Genomic DNA, 13,884 nt, shown 5'->3' with positions numbered 1-13,884 from the left:
CGCAACCTGTGATGTGGTCCAGTCCTTTAAATATAAATATAAATAAAAAATGATTATTCTGGTAGCTTTTCTCTAAAAATTACTTCTGTGCCAGTCGCTTCCTAAATGCCTGAATACCTCCTAAGATGCAACAGAAGTAGAAAATCTGGGAGCTAGTGTCTCCCCAAGTTTGACTGGGTTCCAAGTCTGCTGAATTTGGTCAAGTAAGAGGGGAAGGGGCACTTCACTTTACATCTCTGAGGTATTTAGCCAGTAGTTCTCCTTGAGATGCTCTTCTCTACATTATGAACTAATAAAATTCTAGGTTAGATACGAAAGTACTAATCAAATACTTCTTCAGGATGTCTTTGTAGGTGACGTTGAAATAAATACAGCAAAAGGTGTGCAGTGTATATATTTGTATGTTTATTTAAAAAAAAAAAACAACACAGAAAAATACATAAATTTATGTTTTTGTTATGTACAGGAGCAATGTCTGGAGGCTTCAGCTTTCAGGTAACAGATGGTTTGAACTTTGCACCACGACAGATTTTTAGCATCACAGCTCGGACTCTGGTCATTAGCATTGAAGTAAACAAAGGGCTCACAGTCTTTCCAGGTCTGTTTTTAAGAGCTTATCATTATTTTGTGCACTTAAAAAAATTGCATAGGTAACTATGTATGCAGTAATTTGCCAGCTAGCTGTCTAAAATATAGATAACTGTACTTAGAAACATGCAACTGTCTGCCTTCTAAAGGAACTGTTATGTTGTCTCAACTGCATTTATTGTCTGCATGGCCTTTAAATTTTTGATATGAGTAGTGCTTGAGGTGATGAAATTTGGCAGTAAAACATATAAGGCACCGTGTGACAATAACACAGTTCAGCCTAAGCTCCAGAACATTCCTCATTAAGAGGAATTTAAAAGCACTATGATAGAGTTAGAGGTACAGTGTACTGTTTAGAGTATATAGGCTGTCCTGTTCAGCTTGGTGTCATCTGCAAACCTGCTGAGGGTGCACTCGATGCCGTTGTCTATGTCATTGATGAAGATGTTGAAGTGTGCTGGTCCTAAGACCAACCCTTTGGGGACACTGTGTGTGACCAGCCTCCACCCTGACACGGAACTGTTGATCACAATAGTGATTTCTGCATGGCACATAAAGAGTGAAGTGTCTATCCATTGGATGCTTAATCTCATCATATTGCTGGGTCACTTTCTTACTGTTTGAACAGAGTTATGAAGGACAGCACAGGATCAAGGATGGATAAGAAGGACTGAACAACTTTGATTTGTATTCATGCATTTGTGCTAGCTGGGTCATCAGCTGAGGAGAAGACTATTTTTAATGAAAAAATACTGCTGCAGGAGTTAAGAGGGTCTCACCAGAGCCATTCCCTCCTTTGCACAGGGAAGCGTAATCCCTCCTCGAGTTTTCTTGCATCCTGCTTCTTGTTTGCATTACCTTATTATTTTTTTTCTCTGAATGTGGCCAGAGAGAGACACGGAGCCAGGAAAGCTCAGGTGTTTATCTGTATCTTGATTTATTAATTCAGTACAGAAGAGAAGCACTACAGTTTCTAAGACTTCATAAGAGTAAGCTGTATAAACAAAGGCTTGCAATAAAAGCTACTAAATATGGGCAACAAAAAATGAGATTGTGGCATCATGATCTTCTTCAGTCAATATAAATGGGATTCAAATAAACCCACTTAAAAGGTTTATTAATCTGTGATTTCGATGTGTAAGGTTGCTTTAGGCACAGGGCTTAACAGGAATTCTGTCTTAAGCCATAGATAACTGTAAGAAAAGTGTGCCTGATACTTCTGTAGAATAGTCTCTAGACTTTCGGTCAGTTCTGAACCTTGGAAAGTAGACTGTCTCTTTCAGCACCACAAGCTGTATTCATCTAGCCTTCCAACTTTTACTGAATTGTTGCTTGCTTTGAGTTAGCAAACATTCTTTTTTGATATTGAAAAGAATTGCTGGCTTTTTTGCCTCTTCTCTTCATGATACATTTTAAAAACATTCTGGATTTTTACAGGTTTCAGTGGTACTTGCTCATTGTGGTATGACAATTAAAACAGTGATGGTGCCAGACACTTAACTCACACACATAAAAACAACAGCTGGTGCTTTGTTGTGTTTTATAGCAGTGAGGAAAATGTTAATGTTGAGACAACTTGAAGAATCGCTCCTCTAGGAAATTAAATCTGGAATATATTGTGAAGAATTTGCCATGTCTGAATGAGTAGGTATAAAGTATTCTTTCAAACATAGTGCTTTGCAATTTCATAAGAGCATGTACTGCTGTCTTCTTCTGCACTGAATACAGCAAAATTGATTATTGAGTTTAAGATTTTTTCTGTCCAACAGCAGCTTATTTTGTTCAGTGTGCTTAATACATTGTGTGATAAATACATTAGCTTTTCTTATGTATGCTAGATATCTAGAACATGAATGATTGCTCTCTTCAAGGAAGCAATTAATTGAAGATGGAATTAAATGAGTTGCTTTTAGAGAAGAAAAGAAGGATCATAGGTATTCATAAACATAGTTGTGCAAGCCAGTCAGCAGACAAGATGATCCATAACTGTTCAGCAGTGAATGGAAAATTATCATACCAGAGTAGTTTCCTGATTTTAAATACTGGCATTAAAAACAGATACCAAAATCATTAGATACTGATAGTAGCTTTTTTTTGCTCTTATGTTCTGCTTGTATGGATTAGCTTGGCCCTACTCTGAATCACCCATCTACTCTCCCTAATCCTTTCTACATAGTTTGGGTGGTGGTACTTATGCAAACTGTATGCTCTCGTGCTGGGAGGCAGACAAGCTGTGATCTCACTGCCCTATCCTTTACCCAGTCTGTTGGCTGGCAAATAACCAGTCTTATCCCTGTCAAGGGGTTGGACCACAGCAGAACTGCTGCAACTGCCAGAAAAAGTCTTCTGTGTTTTAGAAGAAAAGCATTCATCTACTTTCATTATGTGTGTTGACCACACTCAGAGTGTTGTGTTTGAGCAGGATCTCATTTCACAGGACAGTGCGAGAGACTTCAGTCTGTGGCCCTGAACTGTAATTCAGCCTCTGCTATGCAGAAAAGTTCCTTGTGATCAAGTCCTGGCTTCTGAGTGAGGTCAGGTCTTTTGGGAAGGAACAGGGTTTTTGTGAACAACTGAAATAATCACAACAAATCACAGTGTAACCATGTTTGGGAGTTACTCTGTCTTAATTTTTTATGGTGCCCGGGCCTGATTTTCATTAATGAGGTTGTTGAGAAATAACTGTTTATAGATACACGTGGTCTGATGAACTTTTGTTCTCTGTTCTACATTCTTGATCACATCTGCCACAGGCTCAAAACATGCTTATTCTTTCCTGTGAGTCTGCTATACAAAAGAGGAAGAAGAATAGCAGAGAGAAGAAGGGAGATTTCTTCAGTTAGACAGTGAAAGAATTTTTCTAGCTCTTAGAGTCTGTTCCACTTTTCTAAGCAACACTGGTACATAGAGCGATGGGAAGGTAAAAAGGGCAAAAGAGCCAGGAGCTATTTTTGTTCATTTTGTTGTAACAACTGTGTTTCAAAGTAGATGTGATTTTGAACCACAGTACAACTATGTATAAACAAGCAAGAACTGCTTGTTCAAAGATTTCCATTCTTTGGTTTGATTACTGTCATTTTCCATCTGAATATTATAGGAGAAAGATTCTGTGTTATTCCCCTGAAAACAGAAGGTAGATTTATAGTGGAGATGGATTGTTAATGCAAACCTGAAGGATTTCAGTTGCTACTACTTGAAATGCTGCACTGATACCTGCAGGAGCATGGTGCTCAAGAAAAAACAAGACATAAAAAGAAAGGCAGAAGTGGGGGCAGGAGGAGCAGGATTATGAAAATCTGTTGCTCTTCCCAGTGTATCAGTAAACATCAGGTTTAATTTGAGTGTATACCATCAGGAAACTTCATCATTAAATTAAAAAAAATGCTGAAATGGACTTTTTTTCTTTTCTTTTAGGAAATTATTAGGTTTGGCTTTGTCACATCTGTCAGAAATTGTCCTGGTTTGATTAAATTCCAGGAAGCTCTTTATAATTATTAAGCCAGAAGGTACTGGTTAGTGCAGTTCTGTGTATTAAAAGGACTCCTCAGTTGTACATCCATCTTAATAACACTTTATTTCACTTGAGACCATCATTTGTGTCCTTCCTAATTTATTTATTTAATTCAATATTAATTTTTCAGTTTCATGTAATAAAAATAATGTTTCCTATTCTTAAAATGTGGTTTAATCTTCATGGTTTTGGTTATCTGTGTTCATTAAAAGATTTACCATGTTAAGACTTCTCACCCAAGTTGTTGGGCCGTCTGTGGGCACCTGCAATTACCAAATACTGACAATACTGACTTCAGCTGTAATTCAAATTTATTTTTACATGTGTAGTATTGGGACAGTGCTTCTTATACATGTTCTACTCCTTTGTTCAGATTGCTTTTGCAGAAGCTAGTATTTAGCAATTACAAATGCTGAAGTGAACTGTACTTTTTTCATTTCTGTAAAACAAAGATACTTCCTACTGATGTGCTTTTATTGAAAATGTGATGGAAGAATTGTGTTATCTGGAAGTAACCAAAAATAGGGTAAACTTGCTGATCTCACGAAGCGTTATTAAAATGCTAAGTAGAGTACACAGATGAGAGAGTGGGTTGTACTCTGTATGAAAAACTGCTGTTGAAATCTAAGTAACTTTTAATTGATGGTTTTTAGGTTCCAGGAAACCTATTTCACAACATGATCTGAAAGCTGTAACCAGTGATGTGACCAGTGCAGGAAACAGAACCATAACTTTTATGATTGTAGTTTCCCCGAAACTTGGAAGGCTGATCAGAACAAATTCTGATAATACCACTCAGGAAATCCTCAGTTTTACACAGTCTATGGTAAGCATTTATGTTGTAATGGATGTATCAGCAGTAGATTGTTATTTCAAAGGGCATCCCAATTGTTTTTTCGTTGTCTGGTTGATTTATATCTGTTTAGTAACCAAACATATGTGACCCATCAATGTGATTGTCCACATTTGCTGTGTCATTAAATATCTGGCATGTAGTAATGAATGCAAGAGGAGCCTTTTCCCCCCTCTCTTTGAATACTAGCAGTCTTGGCAATTTCCTTTGTTTTGCTTGTAACAGTATTTTTCAAGAAGAGCTGTTCTGGTGCCATTAACCAGCAGTCAGAGGTTGGAAGCGGTTAGTTTTTGGCAGCAGGAGTAGCCTTGTGCTGTATGAAAACTCCAAGAATCAGATTCGTTTCAGCTGTGCACAGTCCTCATGGGTGTCCCCAAGAAGACTTTTATTGACTTGATTGGCTGTGATATTAAGTGTTTAAAGAATCTTAACTGTGATACAGGGTCTCATACTTGAATGATTAAAAACATGGCAGCTCGTGTAACTTGATGGAAAACATTCTGCAGCTGAAAAAAATAAATGGGTTATGTCTGTTTGCAGAGTCTAACTGTGTGCTCTGCACACAGTAAGATTTTCTGGGAAAATCTGACTAGGGAAGGTAAAAGGAGCTCAATATTTGACTTTACTGTAGGAGCTATTAAGAGGCAATTTGGTCTTATATACATTTACAGATTTAAAAAGAATGAAATGAAGGACTGAGAAAATCTGAAAATGGAAGAGGGACCAACTAAACAGAAAAAAGATTGGCACTTTTACTTATTAAAATGAAACTTTGAAACAACCTAACCAAGGACTGTGGTGGAATGTATCTCCACCTGAACTATATAAACAAGTTGAAGACAAAATATTTATCTTAAAAACTGTGTTCCAATCTCATCATTATTGTTCTTATTGCAATAAGTACTGAGCTGAGTTTTTTCTTAAATTATGAGGGAGGTGAACTGACAAATGACACCATTCTCTTCTGTTCCTAAAATGGATGATATTTATGAGCATTAAGTGAAACAGTTAAGCATGTCAGAAAATCTTTCAGCTAAGAATAACATTTTAATCTCTTTCCCTACAGATAACAAGATTTACATATATTTATTGGATGGTACCATGGCAGAACATGCCACTTCTTCTCTATAAATTTAGTTCTTGCTAATGTGTAGCTAACTTTGCTTTGAACTTTGTAAGTTGTGTAAGGATTTGAGCTGTCATAATTTGTGTGATTCTATTCTCCCTATTTGCTGTGGGGGATATTTGTATTGGCCATTTTCACTTCAAGCAGGTAGAGGTATGTGACTCATTGCAGGTAAAATTAAGGTATCTTAACTGGATCACTATTTATTCTGGCAGAGACAGAGGTATTCTGCTATTAGGGGAAGAAAAGAGATCCAAAATAAACTTACTGTCTAACAGGCAATAGCCACAGTATCAGAGAAAAATGACATTGACACTGCAGGCATTATATTTTTCATTGCACAGAGAATAAGAATTTCAGTTTCTTGTTTCAAAGCTTGTAAATCTGATCAGAATTGAAAAATATTTTGATATAGTTTCTTTGTTTTTGTTTTCACTTACTTAACTCTTTGTTGTGGAACTTAGAATTTTGCTTCTGAAAATTACTTTATGGGTAGATTATAAAAATAAGTTAGCACTTTTGCTATGGTGCTAAACTTTTCCATGTTCCCTGCGGTTTATTGCCTCTTTGCCAGAAAAGAAAAAGAAGAAAAATAGTTGCATTCTAATGGAATTTTTCAAGGACAGTTGTTTGCAGCCAATATAAGAAAAACAGTTGCGCATTAAAGAAACTAGCACAGTAGTTCTGAACAGAAGCATTTTTTTTTTTTTTCTCTGACGTTGCTTACTATGATGTAGTTACTTGTAAGTCTTACAAGATTTTCATTTTGCAGAAGTCCATAATTTCTTCATTATATTTGAAGTCATTGTGGAGGTAATCAAGGCAATGCTCACCAGTTCCATTTTCTTACTAGTCCAGATATTAGCATGGTCTTGCATTTAAAAATATATAGCCCTGGGAAGATTAACAGTTGATAAACACCACTGAATGTATCAGAAGCATATTGTGCCTATTCTTAATATATCAATTTCCTTTCTTCAACTTGAAGTTGTAGTGCCATGCTTTGAAATATTGTTTTGAGACAACATATTTTAATATCACTTTTGTGTGCTTTGTCCTATAATAGCTATTAAGAATTAAATCAATATGGAGGTTGTGGATGCCCCATCCCTGCAGGCATTCAAGGCCAAGTTGGATGTGGCTCTGGGCAGCCCAGTCTGTGGCTGGCAACCCTGCCCATGGCAGGGGGGTTGAAACTGTATGATCGTTGTGGTCCTTTTCAACCCAGGCCAACCTGTGATTCTATGATTCAATATAGGGAAAACATAAACCTGATGACAAGTTTATTGACAGTAAGGCTGACTGTTTTTGAGGCTGCTGAGAAAGCTTGACCCTGAAAGCTCTTTTTCCCTGGTGATCTCGGGAGGGCTGTTTCAGGATTATCTCTCTCTATAGCTACAGATCAAATTTTGAAATGATGAATGCTTCACCCACGATTGCAACAGGCAATTTTTAAATTTTCTTTTTCACACCTTTTAAGCACAAATCATGGGAACATTTGCTGATAAGTTCCCTCAGTTTTGTTTACAAAGTTATGTGAAATGCATTACAAGCTGAAGACTTAAAACCAACACCATCTTGGACAGGACTGTCTTTGGCAATTAGAAACTAACACATATAAGCCATGTCAGTAGTTACCTGGGATGCTGCCAAGGATTTAGAAGGTAACTGTCTTCTCTCCAGGTCAGTGAATGAAGTGACAAGCAAATGTAGAATGTACTGAATGAGATATAGTTATTATTACAGTTTTCAGGCTTTTGGGAATCCTATTGAAGTTTCTGTGTACTAAAGTACTAATCTCATTGTTCTGGTATAGTTCCAGCTGACAAGAATCCTGGTATGAAGATATTAACTTTTGCTTTTAGGTCTAAACTTATGATCAGTTTTTGTCTAGTACAAATACTTTTTTCAAGCTTGCTTGTCTAACAAAAAGAGAAATGTTCAAAGAGAGTAATGCAAGACAGTCTTTCAATATGAGCTACATACACAGTCACTGTACATAGACTAAAGTATGAAATCCTTTCTTGAACAATGGTCTGTTTTCTGTTCTTACACTTCTGTATTTAAAATTATTCTTCTTTTTGCCTATGGATCTCTTTACCCAAAAACAGGTGAATGAAGGTGTGATCATGTATGAGCACTCAGATGCAGAGTCAGCTGACTGGAGTGCAGAAGATTTCTTTATGTTTACTGTCTCTTCTCCACCATCAGTTCTGGATCCTCAGATGTTCCATATCATCATTTCATATGAAATTCCCAGGCATGATCGGGACAGTCGTCTTCTTGCAAATACAGGTACAAATAACATCCAGTAATGAAGCAGGATTTATTAGGCTTCCAATGAACAAACAGGAAAAATCAAAGGAAAACTTTCCTTCAGTATCAAATGACCAGAGTGTTTTAATCACAGGGTGTAGTCTAGAAAATAGGTGCATCACTGCATCTTTAAAAATGCAATTAACCACCTTTGTTCAGTTCTTCCTGCTTCTGTCGTGGATATTTTCCATTTTGGTAGAGATAATGAAAGCAATATCTGGAGCTTTGAGTTACTAAGATTTTTTTAATGATGCTCCATTATCAATAGAAAACCTGGTTAGTTATGTGTAGATCTCTCTTAAGATTAATTATAATATGTATCTAGCTATGGCATATGGAAATCAAGGATACCATGAAAGAAAAATATTTTTTTCCATGTTCTCTATTTTGAGCATCATCAATTTTTGACACATTGCAATGTCAAAATACTGAGTTTCTAAGATTCCCTTTTCCTTTCTGCTAGGTACTGTAGTCCAGGAAGGAGGCAGAATATTAATCAACAAAACACATTTAGATGCTTCAAATCTATTGATTAAGCTACCTGAAGTACAACGCTCCATGTATGAAGTCTGGTATCAAGTTGTGTCTTTACCCCAGCATGGCATGATAATTGTTGGAGAAAGAAACGTTACAAATGAAAAACCTAATTTCTCGCAATATATACTGAACAAGTTTGGAATTGTGTATGTGCATGATAATTCTGAATCGCTTATGGACAATTTCACTTTTGCTGTCTGGTTAAACCTAAAGACCATGTCTGCAACAAAGCCCCATGGTGAAGTTTTAGAAGAGGTGTTTAATATCACTATTATTCCAGTGAATGATCAACCGCCAGAACTGAAGACTAAAAGGCTGCACCTGAAAGTCCTGCAGGGAGATATTGCAGTGCTGGGGTCAGAGAATCTGAAAGTTGAAGACCTAGACAACACCCCAGCAGAGCTCAAATATTCCATTGTTAGCAACCCCAATAATGGTTATTTAGCAATGAAGAGCAATCTGAGTATCTCTATACAGGATTTCACACAAGCTGATATTGACAGTGGTGGGGTATGGTTTGTACAGGATGGAAGTTCTTCTTCTGGGGTGTTTTATTTCAGTGTGACTGATGGTAAACATCGTCCTTTATACAAACTTTTCAGTCTTGAAGTTATACCAATTGCTCTTGTCCTTGTCAACCTTACAGATGTTGCACTTCCACAGGGCCAGACATCTGTCACTATTACTAACACGCAACTTTCAGCTGTCACAAATGGAAAAAGCACTAATATCACATATGAAATAACTCAACCCCTCAAGTATGGGCACCTGATGATTGAAAATGAGCAGGTTACTAAATTTGAACAGGCAGATTTGAACTCAGGAAGGCTTTCTTACCATCTGTCAAATTTCACTGTGTTCAAAGAAGTACTGGTGTTTATGATATTCACTGCAGAAAGTAATCTAACAGAACAAGTGCTGAACATCACAATGAAACCTTTAGTGCAAGTTGTGTCTGACATGCAGATTTCAAATCAAGCAGTTCATAAACTCAGAAGGAATGACCTGGATGCTTCTGAGTTAGCCAATTTAACAAACAGTAATCCTAGATTTGAAGTGTTAGTGCCCCCAGCTCATGGGAGGATTGTAAAAAAAAGGTTTGTGAATGATGCAGTGTTCGAAGATATTCAGACATTCACCCAAGCTGACATTGATGGAGGTGCTGTGCTTCTCAACATAGATACAAATATGACAGGCATTGACCTATTAAATGATTCATTCACATTTGTGCTCAGGGCAGATGACGTGCAGCCTGCTGTTGGCCATTTTGAGTATTCCATAGTGCCATACAGTCCTCCTCTTGTGCAGAATTTTACAGCTGAAGTGCCTCTCATAACCAGTATGACCCCTTTAAAGATTCCAACTACCTCAAATGGCCGGATGCTAGTTTTCTCCCATGATGAAGTTCCTACAGTAGCACCAAAGAAGACTGTCCCAGGCATGTGGTTAGGTCGGAAACGCTGGGGAAATCAACTGGAAGAAGGTCCATTTCTAAATCTGGCAGTGGGAACAAGGGGATCTGTGGGGACTGAGACCACAGATCAGGTTAATGCCATGAGTTCCAGAGAGCAAGTAGGTGAAAGCAGCAACCCTTGGTACATCATTATACCCCTGGTCCTGGTATCTGTGTTACTCATTATTGTTGTTATTTCTGTGTGCATTTTGCTAATGTGTCAGAAGAAAGAGAAGGCAAAACCACTTGTCAAAAATCAAACAGATGTAGTCCTCAGTAGTCCAGGTCATTGCCTGGAACGGAGCTTGACTGTACCTGCTGTTACGGTGACCCCTCTCCTGAAGGGAGCTGAGGGAAACACATCCTCTGCACTGATGGCAGTAAGACATGAACAGCTGCTTCCTATGATGCATCCTCCAACTGTAGAACAGCCTTTGCAAAATAGCTGGTTAAACCTAGATCCTGAGATGATCCAATACTGTCGAAAAACAAATCCAACTTTGAAGCGCAGTCAGTACTGGGTGTAGTTCATGGCCAACTTTGTTCATGCCGCTTGATGTAATGTGGAAAGGAGAATGTACCTTATTGACATACAGTTCTTTATTATGGTTATTTATAATAGGTCAAACGGTGCATTGTTTGTTAGGTGAAACCTAGATAGCTGTGAAATAATGAAAGTCATATTGGTCACAGTGGCCATAAATTAAGTTTTCCCACCTCATCAGATGCTGAACTTGTCCTCATAGATTTTTAGTGCACCCTGTGTATACAGTATTTTTTATTTTCCATGACAGTGGTAAAGTAAAATGTACTATCATGTTTCATATCTATTTTAACATTATTGTTATTTTGAAGAACTAAGTTTGCTGTAAAGATCCTGTGTTCTTTCCTGAACTGGTACTTCTATTTTAGGAACTTGAAACAGTTTTTACAAGTAGTTGTCAAGGTGCTAATCTCGATAATATCATTTTGACCCAAAGGCTGTTCAAAGGCCAATACTAAAGAAACAAAGCTGTCATTGTTTTGCCAGGTGTTCATCTGGGTCAGTGAAATCAAGAATTCATTTCAGCAATAATTCTATGACAGCAGCTGTAAGTAAGGGTTCTGATAAAATGCTTTCTGTGAGGTGGCTGCTTTTTGATTGTTTGTTTTGTGTTTTCCTGATTTGTTGCTGGACTCTAACCTTAATATCTGCAGACTGGTAAAATGCATCCATGGCCTCTAATCCACACGGCAAAAACCGTGTCTCTGCCAGTCAACCTGCTTGCTGAATTATCTTCAGGCCCAGTTTACATCTGGAAGAGCGTATCAAATCTCCTGTCCCTTACTAAGGGCTAAGTTCTGCCTTCAGTGAAGCAAGTGCAGCTCTCCTTGGGGCTGTGAGTCCAAGGAGATGATAGTATCATCGAATGCTTTGCTGCAAACTAGTTTGTGTGGTGGAGCTACTGACTGAGTTCTGTGACTAAAAGCATGCTCCCTTCTGAAGGTTCACAGTTTACCATTCATCACCCAGAATGCAGGTCTCATGTGCCTTATGCCCTCTGGCAATTACTACATACTCTTAATTTAGTTGTTAGTAAAATGTGCAGTAATTTCTCTGTAAAGATGATGTTTTTGTATTTATGAAAATGAATCATGATGTGCAGTCTCTTGTTAAGGTCCATTCTTTCTTCCACTGAAAACAACCAGCAAAATTTGTATTGACTGCAGAGAACAAAATGACCACTGAACTTCTTATATATTTTTGTACTGTGCTTTAATAGCTTCCAGTTAGCTTCTCTGTAACAACACTGACTGAAAATGTCTCACTGCTGCATTGTTACTGTTAACACTGGAATGATATTTTTGTTTTAGCCAAATTGTTGCTGGCCTTGCTTTTATAAAATGGATGTATGGGCCTAAACATCTTTGGTGCTATTAATTTCAAAGCAGTTTGTTTTGGATGTCTTTTTTTCTGCTGTTGATTAATTGTGTTTCTGCATTGACATATTTCAGTTGAGGGAAATGTTTACCAGTGAGAAGGGCTAGACTAAATCTCTGCTTACTGCTATGTCCCAGGAGTTAAATACTTGAGTATCCTGCCCAGTTAGAGACATTTTTAAAGCAGTACATTGTTCAGAGCCTGCTGCCAGGTCAGTGTCGGTGGAAAATATGCAGGCAACATTTTCAGCTGTTTGAGTTAGTGGAGCACTGGTGACAAAAGATATGAAACCTTCACATGCTCCAACTAAAATGTATTTGCAGCACATTATGCAATTTTTGTTTGTAATTACCATTTTTCCTTGATGCCACTTTAAGCAGGCTTGAGATCACCTACCTGCTACCATCAGTGCAAAAGGCTGGGATTTGAGATGGACTTTACAGACACGCAGTGCAGGCCTTTCTAGTTAAAAACAAACCAACCAACAACAAAACCTTTGCTACTATTTCAGATACTCTCAGCCAGAGAGGTGGTGCTGTCAGCCATTGCAGCCATTGCAGGGACACCCTAGCATCTTCGTGGAGGTGCAGTTGTAGTCTCCTGCCATTTCCTGAGACCTTGTTTGCTATCACCAAGCAAACGGCAACTTCCTCCAGATCCCAGCTGTCAGCAGAGTATTTGCAGTGCCCTTCCTCCAACACCGTTTAGCCAGTAGCAGAAACTCAATTCCTTTGTATCTACTCCAAGACTCCACTCCAATAATAAAAAATAAGAATCATAATCCAGTAGTTCCATGGCACTTAAAGAAGCATGTCTCATGTTTCCCTATGGCTGAGACCTTCCTGTCAACAAAAAGAAGTGTCATACTCTGGTACCTACCATGAAATGAAGTTGTGTGCTTTTAGTGCAGCATCAAAATATTGCTGCTGGAGTCTGGTGACAAAATCTGTGTTGTAGCTGAAAAGAAAAATAATATAGAGATGAAATATGTGCTGAAGCAACTTTCTTAAGTATGTATCATTGTAAAGACAGGTAAGCAAGGTTGCTGTGTTTGCTGTGCCATAGAGATGGAAGATAGGGCTACCGCAATGGTGGTGATGGTACATATTATCAAGTGAATAAAAAAAAAACAGTAATGCAATTAGAACTTCAGAACTGGATGGACCCTCTGAATATCTGTATTTGTATTCTCTGAGCAACAAGTAATACTTGAAAAATACAGGGAAGATTGCTGATTTTTTGCCGTCTTTTGTTTGTTTGTGTAAGCATAATAAACTGAACTCTTTTTCTTTGTTTCGGAATTGCTTCTGCCTGACAACAGAAGTTTACTTCACGTAGAACCGGCACTATGAGTTGTGTTTTAAGTACAGGGCTCCGTTTCTAAAGTGCTGACTTTTTTCTTTAACAAAATCCTAAAGGCCTGATTCATTAGTGATGTGTACCAGAATTTAGTTTGCTCTCCCAGTTACACAGCCATGCCATAATACTTGCCATACTATTGAACTTTTGGATGCAAACTCTCTATGGAGAATTATGTTGCAAAACTGAGTGCTGAGTTTCATATAAAATGCTCTCTTTA

General features: G+C 37.8%; 1 protein-coding gene across 1 annotated transcript in view; it reads left to right on the top strand.

Annotated features, from left to right (window-relative positions):
• Positions 1 to 13,394, top strand: part of LOC140263935 (chondroitin sulfate proteoglycan 4-like) — a 37,898-nt gene extending 24,504 nt beyond the window's left edge. Inside the window, 4 exon segments of the mRNA XM_072359270.1 lie at positions 467 to 598; positions 4,753 to 4,925; positions 8,190 to 8,373; positions 8,858 to 13,394. Of these exon segments, the coding sequence (XP_072215371.1) occupies positions 467 to 598; positions 4,753 to 4,925; positions 8,190 to 8,373; positions 8,858 to 10,911 (2,543 nt within the window). The 3' untranslated portion in view covers positions 10,912 to 13,394.
• The last annotated feature ends 490 nt before the right edge of the window (positions 13,395 to 13,884 follow it).

Source organism: Excalfactoria chinensis, chromosome Z (assembly GCF_039878825.1).
Source record: "Excalfactoria chinensis isolate bCotChi1 chromosome Z, bCotChi1.hap2, whole genome shotgun sequence".
In the NCBI taxonomy this organism is placed as follows: domain Eukaryota; kingdom Metazoa; phylum Chordata; class Aves; order Galliformes; family Phasianidae; genus Excalfactoria; species Excalfactoria chinensis.
The sequence above is the reverse complement of the archived record's forward strand: the minus strand, read 5'-3'. Positions and strand labels throughout refer to the sequence as shown.